Source organism: Nelusetta ayraudi, unplaced genomic scaffold (genome assembly GCF_046127955.1).
Source record: "Nelusetta ayraudi isolate G7.1 ecotype Tasmania unplaced genomic scaffold, CSIRO-AGI_Nayr_v1 ptg000022l, whole genome shotgun sequence".
NCBI classification, from domain to species: domain Eukaryota; kingdom Metazoa; phylum Chordata; class Actinopteri; order Tetraodontiformes; family Monacanthidae; genus Nelusetta; species Nelusetta ayraudi.
This window is the reverse complement of record NW_027466072.1, coordinates 3,602,362-3,623,270: the sequence shown is the minus strand read 5'-3', so window position 1 is coordinate 3,623,270 and position 20,909 is coordinate 3,602,362. Positions and strand designations below refer to the sequence as shown.

General features: G+C 46.3%; 2 protein-coding genes across 2 annotated transcripts in view; both read right to left on the bottom strand.

The window, feature by feature from the left end:
• The window catches only part of cep55l (centrosomal protein 55 like), a 44,974-nt gene extending 42,544 nt beyond the window's left edge, over positions 1–2,430 (bottom strand). The window contains exon 1 of the mRNA XM_076028140.1: positions 2,427–2,430. The gene's annotated coding sequence lies outside the window, so the exon portion shown is untranslated. The remainder of the gene's footprint in view (positions 1–2,426) is intronic.
• Positions 1–20,909, bottom strand: part of nrg3b (neuregulin 3b) — a 214,744-nt gene that overhangs the window by 5,561 nt on the left and 188,274 nt on the right. Inside the window, exons 4-7 of the mRNA XM_076028137.1 lie at positions 18,229–18,255; positions 12,927–13,029; positions 11,239–11,365; positions 4,497–4,606 (exon numbers count right to left, since the gene is read on the bottom strand). Coding sequence (XP_075884252.1) covers positions 4,497–4,606; positions 11,239–11,365; positions 12,927–13,029; positions 18,229–18,255 — 367 coding nt within the window. The remainder of the gene's footprint in view (positions 1–4,496; positions 4,607–11,238; positions 11,366–12,926; positions 13,030–18,228; positions 18,256–20,909) is intronic.

The following is a 20,909-nucleotide window of genomic DNA, read 5'->3' as shown; positions in this document are numbered from 1 at the left end:
TTAAGTGCACCTTAACTGAAACCAAGCCAGTGCCGAAACTCAGGCAGCAATTTGTTCTAGTGGCCACTCAAGGTACTGCAGCCAAAAAATTCCATGCGGCCAAAAAAAGCCTTTTTTCCCCATTGATCGCAATATAAAATTAAAAAACGATTGAAAGAACCCATCAGACAAAAATTATTGTTCATGATAAATCTTTCTATTGTATATTGTGAAGTCATGGACTTTAAATCTGTTTAAAAAGTATAAAGGCTGAGAAAAAATCCACAGAACAGAGTCAAGTCATGTGCCGTGTCTTGGCTCATTCTGATGCATTGTGGGAGTTACAGAGGCATGATGGGAAGTGACGCGACTGCACATGCTTCAGGATTCCTGAATTTTTTTGTGTATGCACCAGGTGAGCAACTCCAGTGAAATGAATGGACCTACTGGAAAAAACTTTCTGTTTAAATGCATGAATGTGAAACAAAGCACCGTGTGCGGCAATAACTTTGGATGTTTGAAGCCCCTGCGTCAGAGTGGCTTCCTGCATCTATGTAAAGAGAATATTTATTTGCCACTGAGCAATTACATTTACATAAATGCTGAATAATTTGTCATGGACTTTTTTCAAGCGGAGAGAACAAACTGCAGCCGGGAGCAGATCAGAGGTAAAACACACAGGGGAAGGTTGTCGGGATGATTTCCTCTCTGGTTCCGTACCAAATAAAGACCCACACATGCAGTGGGATCATGTTTGACAGAAGCTTCAAGGGACAGTTCATTCAAAATTTGACATTTTGAGAATAGAATAGCACTGTGGATCTTTTTCAGTAGGTTTATTTAATTATTTACAATCTTCCACCTGACTGAAATTCTTTGTCTTTCTCTGTGAAACTCACGGACGGTAAATAAGAAAATGTTAATAGGCTCATGTTTGTGAGTAGCAAAATATGGGTATTTTTTGGTGAACTGTTCATTTAAAGGTGAAGGGAGTGCAGCTTTATGGCCATTATATAAATTTGCTGGACTGGATACAAAATGACACTTCAACGCAGGCTTCACTTTCTTTTGCTGCAGAGCAGGAAAAGCTGCCCATGTGACCGAGGATCCGTCTCGCGGTTGGCTAGTCTCTGCTATGCAAGTGTCCCTCTGTAAATACCTTAAAAAATTTGACACGTTTGATATCACATATATCAATATTGCAGAATGAATCGGCACAACAACGCTCAAGGTTAATAGATTCCAAACGCCCACGGTGCAAAGCTCGTGGCAGAATGTTGATTTTTTTTTTTTTTTTTTTTCAAATCTTGGTCACAAACATGTTGACCTTGTGTTGGCTCAAAGGAAAAATGCAGCGCCTCACCAAATGTCGACATGATTCCTCCTGATCTCAGTGTCAAAGAGTTCAAAGAATCAGAGAGTTCTGAGCGTCAGAAGACAGAGTGTCCAGAAAAGACGGAGGTGTCAGTCAGGAGGAGCAGAAGTGCACTCTGCGAGATTGTTTCAAAATTGCTCCGACGCCAGCAAGCACATTATCGACTTGAAAGCACAATCCCTGCACAACTACGGCAGCGGAGCAGTGACATCGGATGTGAATCAAAAGTAGCGGTGGGCCTCTACTGAGAGCGTTTCATGACAGAACAAACAATCTCCTGAAGCACGGAAACACCTCCGAAGGATGTCACCCTCTTTGATCAGCCACTTGAATTTCTGCCGTGAGCAGAGGTTACTTGGAGTGTGTGGCCAAGCAAAGAACAGCTGCTGGGTTACAGGGCAGCAAACACAAAAAAAATGATAATGACAATTCCCTGCTTGATTTGACTTTCCTTCTAGTTTTGGAGCTGCGCTAGCAGAGAAAAAGAACCACCCCCTGCAAAGTGCATTGCTGCAAGACAGACACGTTCATCATTTCCTTGTTTCTGTAGCTTTATTAGACACACGTGGGGAGAATTAGTGTTTCCTGAGAAGTCCGACAGCAGATCCAACAAGACAAGCAGCCTCCGCCACGGCGGGGTTCCCTCCGCACATCACTTCTAATAACCGTCTGGCTGAAGATCTCATACTCGCTGACAAGACTTGAGCATATTGACTAACCTGATGAGACAATCATTTCCTGTATAATAACCGTGACAGGGCGGCTCAGCTGATTGATCCTGTTACGAGCGAAAAGCCAATCGTTGATTATTGGCAGTTTGATGATGATGCATCGAGTACGGCTGCGCCGCTTCCGCGAAGACTTTTTGCCAGCAAAGCAATTAGTAAACATAAAAATGTAGGAAAAGCTTCAGGGGGGAAGCGGAAGAAGCTTTGTCAATGTTTGACAGTATTGTGATCTACAATTCTTAAAGGTGTCATGTTGTGTTCCTTTGCTTTTCATTGTGGGCAAAAACAAAAGACTTCACAGAGCTCCAGAAAACAGCCTATTCAGGCCTGTGTGAACATCGTCCTGCTTTCTTTCTTGCAACATGTTCCACATGTTGCACCTGCAAAGAGGTTCAAAAACAAGGCGGTGTCAGAGGGTGGAGTTGACACCTGGTGAAGTGAATTTTGCAGAATATCGGATCTTCAAATCTGCAATGATGTGCCATGAAGTTTGTGGAATGGCAGATAATCAATTATCTTTAACTGCACTACCGCGAGTGGCCATCGCAAAATATAGAGCATTTTTCATCATATCCACACCTGCCATGCAAATCCACAGTTCTAACCAGTGTTGATGCGCTTTAAACCAGGCTGTCGTCCTCAATCAGGTTGACTCACTCAGAGTCGACTGAAACATCCTCACTGCCGTCATTAAGTCGCGTTAGCGCGGCGAGGCTAACGCACTAACCTCAAAGACTCCCCGTGTGAGTTGCATAGTTGGCTCTTGACCTTCAGACCTCTCCGCCCTCTCATCCTCATTTACTGAAGCAACCTCACCGTAGCTACAGATAAAGTCACCATTCGGCGAGATGAGTCAGGGGTCTGCACGTGATCCTCCGCAGTGAAAGAGCCCCCGCGATGGTCATCCAACCTTTCGCAGTGATATTGATGGACCATATTGACGTGCTTTCATGGCATGCTGTTTTTTTTTTTCCTCCCTGATTGCGAACAATGGGGTCCAGTTTCTCAGGTCAACGGCTGAAAGCTTCTCCAGATCATCCATCACAATCCTGACCACACACACTCTCACCCCTCTTTCCATCCACTGCCTCCTTCTGCTTTCCAAAACAAGCAAATCAGATGATTGACTGTCAGCTGCCCTCCATGAGGCACCTGCATGCCACTGTGGAGAATAATAGTAAAAAAAAAAAAAATACCAATGACAAATGAAGAACACGAATGCGGCATCCCTGCGGCCACAAGTGACAACTAAGAACGAAAAAAAAAAAAACCTTTGTGCGACATGGCAGCAGCGGTCCATTAGAAAATAAAAAAAAAAAAAAGTGAAGAAGAAGAGTGATGAATAGCCCTGTGGGGTCTTCACTGTGAGCTTGTCAACAACAACAACAAAAAACTCCCTGTGACCTCTTTTCCTCGGTTCCAGCGACACAGTTGTCTATTCATGAGTGCATCCCAGTCTTGCTCCTTCCTCCTACCTAGAAATGTAGAATCTGTGTATGTTTATACAGCACTGTAACAAAAGAGGAAGGCAGGGGGGCCCAGCACAAGCAGGTACACAACCAACAGAACGAAGAAAATGTCATCGGGAATGATTTTTTTTTTGGTTTACACGGCCGCAAAAGAGCGCACGGCTCCAAGACGTCCGTCCTGCAGGTTGAGCTGACGAGGCTGCTGGAAAAACCTCCTTTCGCCTTTTGCTGTTCAACTGAACATTTGCAATTTAAGTGGGCCGTCGTCCTAACGAACTGTGTGTGATGCGTCTGATTTTCTAAGATGGTGCGCTGTTCTTCCTATTTATGTGAGCGCAGACAATTGTCAGCATTTTCAACGTCCTCCTAAATGTCCATTTTCATCCTACACCCTGTGAAATATAGAGTAGTTACTTATGTTGTTATAGAATTGTGTTTTTTTGCCCAAGCATGTTTACATATTTTATTCATTTTTTTGTTTTTTCTTTCAACCTGTTTGAATCAATAAAATGATTGAAGGAATGAAGCAGCAGACCTACTTTCTGCCTTGTCGCTCAGCGCCTTGGGCTTGTAAAGAAAGGCACTTGTGCTATTGAGCGCTAACCCGGTTTCTCCTGTTTTGTCTTAGTTTGATGTGCAACCAAAATCCATATATATCTGTACTGAGGATGAAACAGATATGACTGCGGCTTTGTGGTCAAAGTGAAGAAAGGAAGAAGACAGCAGCTGGAAGGGGCCATCGTTGGTCTTTCTTCCCTGACTTGTTTTATTTTACAGTGAATGACAATCCAAGATATTTAGCAGGCTATTCCAATTATTAGCATCACCTAGTGTCTGCTCCCTACAATCTGCTGTTTAGCGACATGGTGTTGGCAATGGGAGTGGGCTACAGTTCTGCTGGCAGAGAGGAAGTCACACGCAAACTGCGATGAGTGTAGCTCTTACCTGAAGCGTTTCCCCTTGGACAGCGCTCTGCTGAGGATGGGCGAGTTTGCTGTGGACACGCCCAGTGCCGCCATGCCGTTCTTGACCACCAATCCATGTGGAGCGCAGCTCTGCAAAAGAATCAAGGCAGGAGGCTTGAGTTCATCACGTGAACGTTGTCCTGTGTGGGATAAACAACCTCGAAACAAGGCGACGCAGGACACGAGCGGGCGAGACAGCGGTTTGCGGCTCAGCGGTGAAAATCCCCTGCTCAGGCCGAGGTCGCTCCTTCCCTCATTTATTTCCCACCTTCAGTCATGCTGTCTTTGATTACACTTTACATTTTCCAGAGGAAGATTAGGGAAGCATTCTTTGCTTTGCGTTGCGTCGCTTTCCGGCTGCTGCACGCGGGAATTAATCCAACACATGGTTACATTAATGGCTGCCTTCAAAAAAAATCCTCCTCACCCACCCCCGCCACTCCGCTTATTATTCTTATCAATATGAAAACCACCATTATCTTACAAAGGGGCCTTCCGTCCTCGCCTCGCCTCTAGAGGCTTCCGTGCGAGTCGCTAAGTCACAAGATAATTCTGTTCTTCGGGGCTTCTCGCGCTGCCGCCCTTGCGTCTGCCTGCGTGCGTCTGCACATCATTAAGCTCGCGCTAAGAGCTGCTCGCGGATCCTCGCGCGCCTGTTTTTGGTCACGACTCGCACCTTTGACTCTCCCGGAGGGGAGTCGCCGTCTCACACCGGGCTGAGCGAGAGAACGGGTGATGGAAGCGGCCACTGTCTGGGGCTGCCTTGCGGGCGGCCAGCGCCTCTCTTGCTGGAGCAATTACCGCAGCAAAAAGAAAGAGAGGAATGTCCATGAGGAGGATGTCTGAGCACTGGAAACAAAATAAATAGGTTGTGATGGGCGTACCGATCCAAATATTGAAGATATCGATACCAATGCTGGTATTGGCAGCGATCGATCAATACCAGGGTAATTAGATCAATACTCTAGTTTCAGCCTCTCTCCTGCTGCAGCTTCATCAGAGAGACAAACTGGCTGTCTGTGCGAGAGCCTCACAGCAATAGATTTCTAGCTCTCCATAAAATTGGAATAAAATATTTTTTTCCTCCTCCTCAAGAAGTTACTGAGACAATTCCAAAATTCCAAGGCGAAAAATAAATAAATAATGGAAGATGGCAGACGACCATGTCCTAATGAGGACTGCTGCTCTGAGGTGAGAAAGCCATTGATTGATTGGTGCATGTGGAGAAGTATTTTCTATCGACCTAAAAGGCTTTGACACAATTCTCTCCTGTCTTTTAATTAACTCAGAGTCATATTCAGATTTAATTAAATGACGCATCGACCTTAATTATTGAAAGCATCTGTGTCGGTCATACTCGCCCTGTATTGACTTGGTACCGGATCGATCAACCAATCCGCCAATCAACTCTATTTATATTCATTCATTCATCTTCTATACCCACTTATTCCTATTCAGGGTCTGCTGGAGCCTCTCCCAGCTGTCATAGGGCGAAGGCAGGGTGACACCCTGGACAAGTCGCCAGTTCATCGCAGGGCCACATAGAAACAAACAACCATTCACACTCACATGCACACCTACGGACAATTTAGAATGTTCAATTGACTTCACATGCATGTTTTTGGACTGTGGGAGGAAGCCGGAGAGAACCCATGCAGACACAGGGAGAACATGCAAACTCCACACAGAAAGGTCCCAGGCCCGGGCCCCGGAATCGAACCCACGACCTTCTTGCTGTGAGGCAGCAGCGCTAACCACTGCGCCACCGTGTCGCCCCCGCTATTTATACAACACATTTAAAAAAACACAGTGGTAACCAAAGTGCTGTATATTGAAATATATGAAAGGATAAAAATGGATTAAATCCTCTAACTAAATATGCCTGACAGTATCGAACCCCACCAGTGTGGAGTTACCTGTGCGAGTTGTCCCCGCCTACTTTAGCTCTGTCTCCGGGCTCTTGTGGAAGCTTTGGATAAACACATTGCAACATGGGCGTATTTCAAGTGCAAACAACTACATAGGCAAACTTCGGTGGAAATAAAACATAATAAAACCTCACATGAAAAAGGTGCTTTGTTGATTTTTTTCCCCATTTGTTTTTGCTTTCAAGGAAGAAATAAAAAGAGGCCGGATGGGAGAACAGAGGAATCCACGTAATGAGGCAGTGGGGAAAATCTCTGCATTTGGAGCAGCATTAAGCTTCCCAGGATTACCATAAAGTCGCAGGTCCCGAGCTGCACATAATAGAATATATTTGAACGTACATCATGAAGGACAATCAGTCTGGCGGGCGTCAGCGGCACAAGCAGCCGGCAGTTGCACTACGCAAGACGTGTCATCTCTCCGGGCCGATAGCAAACTCAATTTTCGTCCGCACCTGGTATCGAAATGTTAATCGCTTCTTGGGGAATGAAACGCTTCCGTGCACACACATTCGGACTTGTCGACTGTTGACAGAAATATACATTTCCTATTTGCACCGGCTCATGTTTTTTGTTTGTTTTTTATAGTTTCTGTCAAACAAGACAAGGCTTTTAGGGACAAATTCCTGCCTTTAAAGTTCCCGGACTGTATTATTAATGCTTCAGGCTGAATCTCGATAGGCCCCGCCCTCTTTGTCATGTCGAACAGACCCACCAGAGTCCAGCGCCTCCGGTCCTGCTGCAAACCAGAAGGGTGTGGTGGAGAGCGTGTTGACCTGGGAGCGCCGTGACACTGACGAGGTGGAACAGAACGCAGTCGGTGGTGCACCGCAGCTTCATTCAAACTTGATATAACGCGTTTTTGAGGATTTTGGAACACGGAGCTCTGTTCTGACGCCCTTTCTGTCAGTATTACTATTATTATTGTTATTATTATTATTATTTTTTTTTATCTCCATGCAGTTTTCGAGCTGCATCCTCACCCGCAACTTTGTTTTTCCCCCCCGCGGGGCGAATGAATGTGACTGCTTTTAAGCTACGACCAAACTAGTTAGTTACCACAAAGGCTGCTCCTAGCTAATGGAAAGAGAAGCCGTGTGGGGTTTGGGGTTTCATTTTTTTCTGTCGGCTGTCTTTCCCAGACAGTCTGCCCTTATTACTTCATGTTGCGAATATCTTTTTTCACTGCACCGCATCTCTTGGGCTTCTTGCCTCTCTCTCTCTCTTCTTCTTTTTTTTTTTTTTTACTTTAGAAGCACTACATCTTACCTCACCAGAGAGGTGTTGATTCAGCTCCCGGATGAGGTGGGAGGATTTTAACATGGCAATACTCTTTGTTTTGTTTTTTTAGGGGGTCGGCGGGTGGGGCTGTTTTCTTGCAGAGTGCCTCCTTGTGGAAAAATAAGTCACAGCGTCATAAAGAAAATGTACAGTGGAGAGGAGGAGGAGGAGCGCGTGCCGCTGCAGTAGTGACGACAGACTGGCAAACGTCGACGTGAGAGGTGCACACAGACTGCGTGTCGTGACACTGCACAAGTCTTTGTGCAGTGTGGGAAACCTTGACGGGTGAAAGTGTTCCGCCCTGAGTTCAGACAAGTTCAGCGGGGCGACGTCAGGTCGCTGCAGACAGATGGTGCTCCAGAAACCAAGCGTTCCGCTTGCATCATTTCCTCGGCGCCTCGCTCGTTGCTTCCGATTGCTGCGCTCCAGTGCAGAGTGCTCGCTGAGCCTTGTGGCAAATGTTTCAAGCCGGTTTATTTGTGATTTTTTTTTTCACGCCCATCTTGTCAGTCTAACTCAACCTCTAGACGAAAGAAACCCTGGGCCACAGTTCCGCCCACCACAGCTTATATATTCTCTCCCTGGATGGCTGCACGCTGAGGCAGTGGGAGGAGAGAAGCTGCAGTCGGGGGGTCAAACCTGAAGAGAGAGAAAATGAAGAAAAAAAAAAAACCTGCTTTGCTTTTTAATCTTTCCTCCTTTTGTTCTGTCCCTGCACCCTACTGGCTGCTCAGAGTCACACGGCTTTGACATCTCACCTTGAGCCGACTTCACACTGTGCTCCTCCTCCTCCCTCCTCCCTTCAACCCTCCTATTCTTTCAACCTTTAACTCAGTGGCAGATAGAAAATGTCAGTAAAGCCTGGGCTTGCTAGTGCAGAAGAGTGAAGGATATGACGCTATATCATACGAAAAGTTATAAACGATATGTTACAGTATGGTACGTTATATCACGATACAACACGATACGATACAATATGGCATGATAGGTTACGATATCATATTGTACGATAGGAAATGATACAGTGGAGTGCACAAGTTCTACCATTGCAAGCACCAACAGCCACACGGACTAAAAAGGCGTGAGTGCATGAGCTCCGTCTCTCAAACGCTTCATTGGCTTCCTGCACATTTTAAAATTGGCTTTGAGAACGTTGACGTTTGTTTTGGAGGCTCTTAATGGCGTCGTCTCTCATCTCATTTGGTCTCGTGAAATATTTAAGCAGAGATTGTCAGCGTTGTCGTTGGAGTGCTGAGGTAGAAGCGCAGGAGTGAGAGGAAGTTTCTGAATTTTACTGCAAAAAAACAAACTGTGAGAGGGAATATTCATAAATGCTGACCTATACTGTATATCTGGGTGGGTCTCATATATTTATACACTTATCAAATATATGCTCACTTCATGCCACTGCGTGTTACATAAAGCCTTCTATAAAGCTAATACTGGCGCTTAGCATCAGTCTGGCTACATCTAAAATAACAAACAAAAAAAGAAACCCAAACCTAAATCATTAAACACAACCATTCATTTTAAAATGTCATTTCTCTCATTTCCCCCGTCACTCTGGGTGTCTCACTCTCACCGCCTCAGGTTTCTTCTCCTTTACTGAATCCAGCATTTTGAAAGTTGTTTGTGGCTTACATCACCACATCTGACAGTCATGGCTGTAATACCAGTGGCCGACTGCTGCGCAGAGGGACTCCTCATGCAGAAGAAGATGATGAAGAGGAAGAAGAAGGTTTGTGCTCAACTGCATACTAGTGGTGGGGGGGGGAACACCTCCTCCGCTGAGCTTACTTACCTCATGACTTAAACATCTGATTAAACGCAGCCACTTAACAGCTACAACTTTTACATCGAACTCGTTAGCCGTCGAGCGCTCAGAGCTGTAGTTTCAAACAACGACCTCAAAAATGGAAAAAGGAAAAAAAGAAAAAAAGAAAAATCTTTTAGATTGAGCCAAGTGCAGGTTTCCGTGGGTGGGGTTTCGCTCCAGGGGTGTTTGTTTCAGAGTGTGACACCAGACACTGCTGCATTATTAAAGAGTCTCAGTGCCAGCTACATTTGCCCAAAGTACTTAGGCAGGAACGACAGAACAGAGCTGCTGCTGCTGCTGCTGCCGAAAGAGGAGGAATTTCAAGCGAGCAGAAAACGGCACCATGTCAAGAACAGGTTCTCTCTCAGGCACAGGGCTCATTTACAATGTTTTGCGCGAGCGTTGCGAGCTCAACGACGACAGAGGAGGCTGCGCTCGCTCGGCGCAAGCAGATAACGAACGGTTGATGCAAGGACGTCTCCAAGCGGTTTGCAATTAAGCCAATCAAAAAGCAGTAAAAACACATATTAAGATAGAGAGGGAAAATGAAAAAGAGGCCGTGGCATGTGACTGGCAGATCTTAAAAGAGTGTTTCGTTCAGCGGCACCTGCGGTGACTGCGCTGTTGACGACACCTTGAAAGGAGTGCTTGAGGCTTTAGTGCCACGTCTGAACGCCTGCTGCGTCCCCTTTTATGTCCCCCACCTGTCGACTCTGCCCAGCAGGAGGATATCTTCGCATTTCTGCTTCGCCGGCAACTTCAATCCACCTTGTTGAGCTGGTGGTGCGATTGCAGGTGTGGTGATTATTATTAGTATATGTGATTCATTCCAGGTATCCCGGTGAGACAGGGAGACCGATGACAGCTGTACAGAGATTCTCTCAAGCTCTCAGGTTTGGGCCCTTTTCCACCGAGCAGGGACTGTTTCAAAATTGGAGCCGGCGCCAGACTCTGCACAGGTTCTTTGTGTTTCCACTGTGGAAGTGCCGGTTCTGGATGTTCAAAACAGCAGCTTTTCAGGTATCAATTCGCTGCTGGACAAAAGTTTAGCACAGTTTGGGAACTAGTGATGTCAGGAGTTAGGGGGCTAAATTATCGCTATGAATTTCTGCCATTTTTAAAACAACTGCCGAGATATATGCCGAGATATATTTCATAAACTTAGTCATTAGATGCAAAAAACAAATTAGCAGTGGTCAATGTGGAGACTAAACCTGGAGGAGCTCCTTCGCTTCAAAAGTTAATGGCAACAGCCCTTTACCATAAAAATGGCAAACAGTAATGAAATGAAACCACCTATGAAGAAACATGACTAGGTTTCTACATTTTGTGAAGCATCCAGAAGAGCTATCGTCAAACAGGTCCAAACTTATACAAAATTATTTATTTATTTATTTTTTGCCGTAACCCAATCACTTGGACAAACTCAGTTGAAATCCCCCCTCAGAGGAACCTCTGAAAACCTGCGTGCTGACCAGGTTTTTACCTCGTCTTTATTCCACGCCACAAGCCTCGCACTGTCGCTCAGCCTGCACCCAACACGAGAGCCAGCAGGTTAATAAGACGCGGCTCGTCGTACATCATCCTGTCAGGGGCAGCGTTCTCGAAGAAGGCGTGCATACCCGTACGAATAGGATCAACGCAATCAGATCAACGCGGCTGCTGGAAGCGGAGGGACGTCGGCGGTCTGGGGGCCGTACCTTGGGGAAGTGGAGGCTGTACTGGAGCCGAGAGGTTGGTTTGGACGGTGGGCCAGGTGTGTTGATGCTGCAGTCCCTCAGGCTGCGTCCGTCTGAGAAATGAGCCTGGAGTTTCTCCCTGTGTCTCCTGCAGAGGGAGAGAGAGAGAGAGAGAGAGAGAAAATAAAGAAACAGGTGCAGGGAGGTGGAGGACGACAATTCAGCGCCTCACATGGGGCACTTCCCATTCCACACCGGTGTGCGACCCGCTCCCACAACACTTCCCACAATGCATCTGCACATGGTTTCTTATTTTGTTGACAGATTGATTGAAGCGTTGCTGTTATTTTTCTTGGGAGGGAGCCACATTCAATTCATTGGTTTTGTGAAGCCTGGGGACCAAGAGCAACATCAGAGAAAACTCTCAAGGGCAGATGGGCAACATCTTGATAAATAAGGGCATACATTTAGTAATTTACAGTTAATATCTGAGCAATAAATCTAAAAAGAAAATACTTTTTTTCTAGAAATGCAGGGGAGTTTTTCACTTTCAAACAGGAAACAGGACACCTTGTCGAGACTAACAAAGCAGCTTGAGGCCAGATAAGCAACAGCAGCAAAAGCAGAGACAGACAATTTTTTCCCCACTGTGAAGTGCTGCTAAAAAAAGATGAAAATTTAGGGACTTTAACAAAAGGGCAGGAGAAACAGCCTGTTTAGAGCTGCGCTGTCACCAAGCATCTCGTTTGTTTGGCGGCGGATGGAGATTTAATTTGAAGAGCTGCCCGGGTCGGCTTCATTTCCAGTCCAGTCAATTATTCAGTGAGACATCCTGCTCGTGCTGAGCAATATCTGCCATGCTCTGGTCCTCTTCCTGAATCGACCCTTCTTTCACTTTCTACCCCTCTAAATATTTGTGTGTCACGTGTGTCATGACTTTTGCTTTAAAAGCCTCCAAATGCCTCCTCAGCAAGAAAGAAGCTATTCGCTGTTCTAAAAGTAGCTAAATTACATTATTACCTAATTTGCACAGTTGGTCATGTGCACGTAATTGTGATGGACCCATTGGTGAATGAGTGTGTGAGTGAATGGGTGAATGAGAGGCCATGTAAAGAGCTTTGGGGTACCATGGATTTAGCGTGGACACTGTAGGACCATAGGAGAGAGGAGTAATGTTGCGGGAGGGACAAATAAATATGTTTCATATCCACCCATCCATCCATTTCGATACCTGCTTCTACATAGTCTATTCCATAAACTGCTGTACTCAAGGTTGTGGGGGTCTGCTGGAACCTTTTACCCTTTAACCTTTGGAATCATTTACACTCACTCACACACACACACACACACACACACACACACACACACACACACACCTACGGTCAATTTAGAGATTTCAATTTGCCTCTCATGCATGTTTTTGGACTGTGGGAGGAAGCCATAGACCCAGGGAGAAATGGTTGATATGTTTACTTCTGTTGATGATTGATTATTTTAATCATATTTCCAACCCTCCTGCTTCATCTTGCTGGAGATCAGTGACCCAAAGGAGACACTCTGGCAGGGTTACTAGAGGGGTCTGAACACACACTAAATATAGCGACAAAGTCGCTAAGTTGGCAACAATGCCTGACTCATGTTTTGAACACACGTTTTTAAGCTGCAATAGTCAAAGTTGCCTCCCCTGCGGCTGCTGATGTGTCACTCACTTGTTGCGGCGGTAGAGAGCCATGCACGCCACTCCGAGGAGACAGATCCCCGAGGCGATGCTGAAGATGGACAGCACCTGCCTCTGGTAGGTGTCGCCGCTCTCTGCGGAGGAAGGAGAGAAAACAGTCGAGGGTTGCCGAAAGTAAGACTGAGCAGTCCGGGAGGCAGAAATTACATTGTGAATTGACATGGTGGACTGACGGGGGCTGGTGGATGGAGGAGCCCACACACACACACACACACACACACACACACATGCATGCATGCGTGCACGCACGCACACGGAAACGTCCGCCCACAATATGCATTAGCATAAAGCGACCGATGCTGCTGTCAGTAAGTGTCAGTGCTGGAGTGGGAGACAGACTCAGGCAGAGCTCAGTGACATGTGCTAACTGAAGTGTGATAATCATTTCGTTCAGACGAAGCCGGTAGGAGACGCCAAAGGACTCCCGGCACAGCAGGGTCCAGCGTGTGTGTGTGTGTGTGTGTGTGTGTGTGTGTGTGTGTGTGCGTAGAGGGGAGGGGGGGGGGGGTCAGCGTTCAGTGACTGATGGCGGCTGGGAATTAGCAGCAAATGAATGCTCCCGGAGCTTCCTGTCAGGCTCCAGCACATCAGCGGGAAAAGGGCCTGAGACAAGTGGCGGTTGATCCCAGCGGATGTCTGTCTGTCTGTCTGTCTGTCTGTCCGACCGACTGGCCGGCCGAGCAGCTGGGCTGGCGGGGACGCCGGCGTCATGTGTGTGGCCTCATCACAATCGTGACACATGAGCTAATGGTCGGCACGAGCCCGGGACGAGAATCTGCTGGCGCTCCCCGCCAGTTGCCTCACACAGATTTTGATTTGGAAATCTCGCTTTTCAAACCAAATCTGAAAAGAAACTGATTGTGTCATCTGTCAGCTATGTTTCTGGGCAAAGAGGCAGGAGAAGCTAGTGTCTCAATTATAGGTTTAAGAAAAAGTTCAAATGAAAAACCACAGAAGAAAACCACAAAAAAATGTGTTAATACTAGTTGTAAATAATGTATGCACAACGACACAACAGTAGTGTAGGCACAACAGTGTGGCTGACCGCAGAGCAGGGAGGTCACAGATCTGATTGTCCTGTTTGCCATATTATCTTCTCAGTTATATTCCCTTGAGCAAATACTTCCTCTGGGCTCTAACGCAGCAAACTCTGTTGCAGAGACTTTAAGAAAGTCTTCTGACCTGACCTTGAGTCGCAGCTTCCTGTCACATGACTCCACCCTTTGCCCACTCCAACCCCTCCTTCATCCGTCTTTGATGTCACCGCCGTGACAGTGCAAAAAAAATCAAAGGAAAGTGCTCCTGACCTCCGAGGACTCTGCCGGCAGTCCTGGGAGGACTTCCTCATGTGCACTTGTCATGGCCAGTTCATCACTGCGCTTCCCACTCCTGCTGTCGTTAAAAGAGCCACGACGGCCTGCACTCAAAGCTTGGACCGGAGTGCAACTTTGCAGTCTGTTTGAACTCTTTGGTCGAAACCCCCCCCCCTCCTTACACGACATCAGTGCTGCATCAACACATTTCAGGGGTTGGTGCAGTTTGGTTGAAACTGGAGGGGAGGCTTTCATATGGGAGCGCTTCTGGCTAAATACTGTATAAAGTTAACATCTCATATATTGGATGCTATCTTTGGGGTGTGCAAACTGCTTATTCAGCTGCTGTAAGGAGCCGAGGATGAGGGTGGGGGATGGAGTCAAATGAAAAGGAAAAAGAAATACAGGAGAGAGAAGAAAAAAGTGAGTTCTTGCTGCAGGGGTCACTGGCGGTGCCACAGCAGAGCAGGACTTTTGTTTAATAATATACGTTAAAGGAGCCAAAGTTCGACTTTCTGCAGCAAGGGGAAAGTTTTGCAGCATCAATTATCAATATTTAGCATACAGTTGTTAAAACATGAAGTTCCTTTTGATGCTGAAAGCCAAATATATGTATGTATGTATAATATGTATATATGCTTTGTAGCTGGATTAAAGAGATATTTCACCTTCAAACTATTTTTTTTTCTTCCTATTTCTCCTGTCTAATTGGCCTGTTGTGAACACCAGAGACAGTTTCAAATAGCGAGCTTTATTATTTAGATCAGGGGTCACCAACCTTCCTGGCACTGAGAGCTACTTCACGGGTCCTGAGCCGTATGAAGGGCTACCAGTTTGCTAGAGTCTCCTAAAATAACAAACTCTCTGAGTTACATATTATTATTAAAGATACTCTACTATGTGAAGACACTTATCAAGCTCATGAGTTCTCAATAATTATCAAAAATTACTTAACAAGGTTGGATAAAATTGAATTTTAGACGCAGCTCAGCGAGCTGTGCAATTTTTCGAACAGGTCTGTGGGCTCCTCATGAGGTGCTTGGGGGCTACCTGGTGCCCACAGGCACCACGTTGGTGACCCCTGATTTAGATGCTGGCATTCAACCCACTTCAGGTCAGATTCATTTTTAAAGCATGTCTGTGTGTCGGGAACGGGACCAACGGGACTCACTGTTTAAGTTTAAATTTCGTCTTTGTTTCAGTGCACCTATCATTCTGGTTACACTTGAACACAGTTTATAATAATTCTATCAAGCCAGCTGGGCGAAATAATAACGGCCCTGGGATACGTGTCACACACTATTATGCATAATAGCGCCAGTCATGTAATTGCCACTTTGAGTACAACGCTCCTGAGCTGCAAGTTGGCCAGTTCTCCAGTCTGGCGGCCAGTCGGCATCTTCAGCAGCACCGACGTGATGTTGGAGCGGAAACGACCTGTGACATCAACACAATGTGATCTTGTCTGTTTTCTGGCACGTCACCCCGATCGCCCGCGTTTCAGCCCTGAGACCTGAGCGAAGCCTCGGCCTCTTTTTCCGTCCAATCCCATCATTTCTGTGGCAGATCGGGTCCGACTGAGCTGGAGATGAACAGCTGTGAGGAAAAAAAAGATCTCGCAAGCTGCACATAAAACCATTACATGGCTCTCACGCCCGATGCCTGGCAGACATTCCTGAAATTAGAGGCGAAAAATAAAAAGGAAATTGGGACAAACGGAAGAGAAGCGGCTACAGCGGCTAAGCTGCGTCGTGTCGACGCCGGGGCAAAAAAGAACCCCCGGGTAGCTGACGTCGCTCCGCTGATTGGTTGGAAATAAACGCAAGAACGACGATGATTTTACGGCTGGGAGACAAAAGAGCTGGTGGGCCGGCCGAGGCCCGGACATAGAAGGAAGAGATCAGATTCAGAAAATCTCAACTTCAAAATGAGGCTCTACTGCGCAGCTGTTCGACAGACTGACTGACTCACTGACTGTCTCACTGACTGGCTGACTCGCTGGCTGGCTGACTGACTGACTGACTGACTGACTGACTGGCTGACTGACTGACTGACTGACTGACTGTCTCCAACTCGCACAAAGGCCATCTGGAATTACGTAATAGCTATCAACACACACACAGGAGAAGTCCTGATTGAATGGAATGGAAAGAGTGCAAAGCTGCATCCACTATTCTTCATATTTGATGAAAGTAGATTATTTTTCTTGAGCATTTCAATCTAATCTGCACAAACTGGAGTTTCCAGTCCCATAAGTCTCTTATATATAATGTTGTTAATGTGAAAACACTGCTTTGCCCTATTCGATTTTGTAGACTATTTTCTAACGTTGTATTTTTGGAATATCCTTTTGGAATCACAGTCAATTTTCGGCTAAATCTGTCTTGCAGTTTTCAGAGATCCAATTTGCTCCTTTTTTTTTTTTTGCATGCTACTTTTTGTGTGACGTCCTTTGCAGTGAGGGCTACTGCCTTTATTACGCCATCTCTGGAGAACTAAACATCCCAAACAGCTGACAGGCTGGTTGATTGATTATAACAGAGAAATACTCTTGTATTTTATTTGAATCAATTTATTTGACTGACGTGCAAAGTTAACGTTTCGCAAACCGCTGGAGTGTTAATATTGCAAATAGAACACTGTTCATTGGTTTTTAATTTGATTTAACTGACTCATGGATTAATCATTGCAGTTCATGAATGAAAATAATCACCTTTCCCTTTCCGTTGTTCTAGCGAGCATGTAAGGCTAGTTTAAGTGGTACAGTAAGCATCATGTTTTCTAGTATAGTATAGATAGTATAAATACTGCATATAGTATAGATTATGAAAGAACATTGTAAATTAAACGAGACTGACGTGTTTTTTTCTTCTAAGAAATGACAAATGCGTGGTAATAAAATACTTTTGTGTACTAAACCCAGCAAAAAAAAAAAAATCCAACCAAAACAAATCCAACAGAGATGAATAAAAAAATAAATAAACAAGCACTCTGTGTTTCAGTTCTTCATCTCGCTGGCGATCAATCAATCAGTCCTGGACCTCTTCCCCTCCGATCCATCCGGCCCTCCTGCAGTCGTATTCTGCCACTAATTTACTCCCCCAGATTAAAACCGCTGAACTGAGCAATGTGCGATGTGAGCGGCTCTCATTCAGGACGTGACTCCTCTTCTTCTTCTTCTTCTTCCCCCCCGCCCGGGATCACGAGTGTGACTCCGTCGAGGTGAATGGAGGCATGTTAATGGAAAAGTCGGCGGCGTGCACGCATTGTCGGCTTCTCGCGGCGGAGAGACAGAGCGAGGAGAAGATGGCGGAGGAGATAGAGGAAGGGAAACGGATGAAGGGGATGTGTTGATGTGTGTGTGAAGTGGGAGGCGTAAACAACGTTATTAAAGGGACGGCAGCCAGATAATTTGTTTTTTAATGATTTGTTAAGCGCCTGGAAGATGATGAGACACCCAAAGTGAAACTGACGGAAATCCAAGGAGGTTTGCATTGCTTTTTTCCCCCGCCTTTAATTGCCAGACTTTGTATTTTCGTTCATTCAGACTTTTTAAAATGACTCCATCGACTTCACGCAGGTGAAGCTGCTGTAAGTCAAAGCAACAAACATTTCCAACCTGCCAACGCACACCTGCCGCAAAAAGGGAAGACTCTCTTAACACATCAACCTCATCCTCCCAACACTTTTTTTCTCCAAAAGCAGACAGAATACACCCAATTCACACCGCCGTGTTTCCATGGTGACTGGGCCTGCATGGTTTTTTTCTTTTTCTTCTTTCCTCAAAGGTGGGTGGCCTTGTTGTGTTGGATTGTGTGGAGTTTTGTGTTTTGTGTGTGTGTGTGTGTGTGTGTGTGTGTGTGTGTGTGTGTGTGTGTGTGTGTGAGCAATTGTGTGGGTTCTTGCAGATGAAAAGGGACATGAAAGAGTGAGTTTGTAGCGTCGACAAAGTCGTCTTACCCATGAACTCGATGCCAAGTTCATCCACTGCTCCGGTCACAGGTGGGCAGCGTGGACAAGAGGCAGAAAACAGAGGGAGGAGGAGAGAGAGACGAGGAGGAGGAGGAGGAGGAGGAAGAAGAGGAGGAGAGAGAAGGAAACAACAGTTAGAACACATTCAGTCTTCATCTTTAGTTGCTTTCACACCTGCAACGTTTTTATTTGATCTCAATCAGTCGGCATATTTCCCTCGGGGTCACTTTCACGCTGCATTATTGCAAAGTGGGCCGCAGTGCAGCGCACAAACACACACAGACACACACCAACGCACTTGGCCAGGTGCGTGTGCCTCTCCCTATTCCCAGCACCTCGTGTGCGCCGGACACGCTTTGCATTGTGGGATTGCGTCATCATCACAACAACAAACGATGTGCAGGTGGGAACACCTCACTAGCAAGCGTCTGACAGTGTGACAGCAGGAGTCCAGGGGTTACTACTGCAATACTGCAGTAACCACAGCTCTATCGCCGGGATTGCTGGCCGCCTTGTGAATGCCGAAGTCAATGCTTGGTAAATATTTGGAAGCAAGCAGCCGCAACGGATCTCGTTTTCAGACAGAGGTGTTTACAGACGGACGTACTGTACTTCTTCTTCATGAGTCATTTTCATGTAAACTTTTTTGCCAAACAATACTTTGTGCTGGCCGTGCTCTACCAAACTTATGCTTACAGACACCTGAGATAATTTATGGATGGACAAGATGAGTTACTGCCCCCTGGAGGTGAATTGTTTAGTTGATTAATGATGCAAAGCTTCTTCTTCTTCTTCTTCTTCTTCTTCTTCTTCTTCTTCTTGGACACAGGTCAATACTGGTTCTCCTGGATCAGAACTTGGCGCAGGTTTACTCACATAGTACACACCAGAGCTCTTTGCTCGTGTAGTAACTCAACTAAAAATGGTCCTCAGTCGTTCAGTTGCTCTCGATGTGCGTGCACTTCCTTCGAACAGTCATGTGCATTGTTATACTGAATAAAATGATTCCATTATTTTATGTGTGCCTGTGATGAGAATCTCCGCCATGGCCCAAACACGCAGCTGTTATCAACGACTGCTAGCGTACACACTGCCCCCTTGTGGCACGGTGGTGCACTAATCCAAGTTACAAAATAACACCGACAGTTGACCAGGCAGCATTTGGCGCCTGTCGCCAGGCAGAACACACACACCAAGACAACCTGTCGTGGTTTCCCCATTTGTGTGTGTAAAATGAGACGGACGGTGAATGATAGGCTCCAACCCTGCACCGCCTCTTCTCAGTCATCCCTGCTCACTTCTGCATTGTTCCGCATCAGAATGCAATTACTGCGCTCACACGAGGCCAAATGAAGCAAAACGAAAAGGCGAATGCCCCCTTCTCCTCCTCCTCCTCCTCCTCGCCTCTCTTCTCTCCCTCCCTTCTGCATGGGAACAATGTCTGCGATCGATCGGGGGTTGCGCTAAAGGGAAAAAGGCACACGCGGTGCAAGCAGACGGTAAAGTTTGGGGGCTGACGGCTCGTCTCTGACTCCGACTCTCGATCCTAGCCCACTGCGCAGCAGGTAATAAGCCGAGCCAACCGACCGGCCCTGCGTGCACATTGGTATGCCTTCCCGCACGCTCGGATCTCACGCAGCCTGCAGTGACTTCCAATGAAGGGAGGCGAAACGACAAAGCAGGATTGGAACGACGGCTCGTGGAAATAAAAGTTGGAAATGTGACACGGCACATAAGCGTTTATGTCGCCGTTGTTGCTCTAGTACGAGGGCTGTTTTTTTTTTTTCCCTTCTCAGTATCGATCTGAGCCCAGGGGCATTTGAGCAATCGTCTCTCTTCAGTATCCGTGCACGGCTTTTCAATATTCACAAGCTGGCTTCTTTCAGATGTGCGGCCTGCCTCAGAAATACAGTACAGTTAGTCTCCAGTCTGCAGGCCATTGTCTTCCCCTCTCTCTCTCTCTCTCTCTCTCTCTCTTGCTCTCTCTCACACACACACACACACGCACACACACACTTTTTGACATGCACCCTGCTCCTTCTATCTTTTTCTTCAGGCAGTTAAGCCCAGCCCTCCGCCCCTCTGTCCCACCGCCGCTCCATCCCAGTGCTGCGGAAACAGATAAAATGGGAGCACTCTTGTTCTTCCCATCCCGACAGTGCCTCTTTTTCATGTCACTGTAATGTAATCTCATTTAAATTAAAATGAAACCCTCACCCGTAATTGCTTTTCTGACAGAGGTGGTCTGAGTCTTAAATAGAATGTGGCCTGCCAAGCTCCTGAAAGATTATATACGGTGGGCACTAAGGGTGTTGAACACAGAAAAGGGGTGTATGCAAGGAAGAAAAAAAAAAAAGGTTCCCAGTGTGCAATCTGATTGCATCCCGGGAAAATGTGTTTGGGCTCTGTGGACCTCAGCCGAAGGCAATATAAAAACACGCTGCCCAGATAAGAGGACAAATGAGAACAATTTGAATGGAAGGTTCATTATAACCGAGCGACTTTGTCTGTCGGCAATAATCCGCCTGATCGTGGGTGGAAAAACAGACTTTTTTCCCTTCGAGTGATAATATGAGCGATCAAAAGTTGTGACATTTCGGAAGAAAGTTGGTAGGAGCCCCTGCGACCCTTTGAAATGTTAAGCTAACCTGTTTCAACAGAGAGCGATT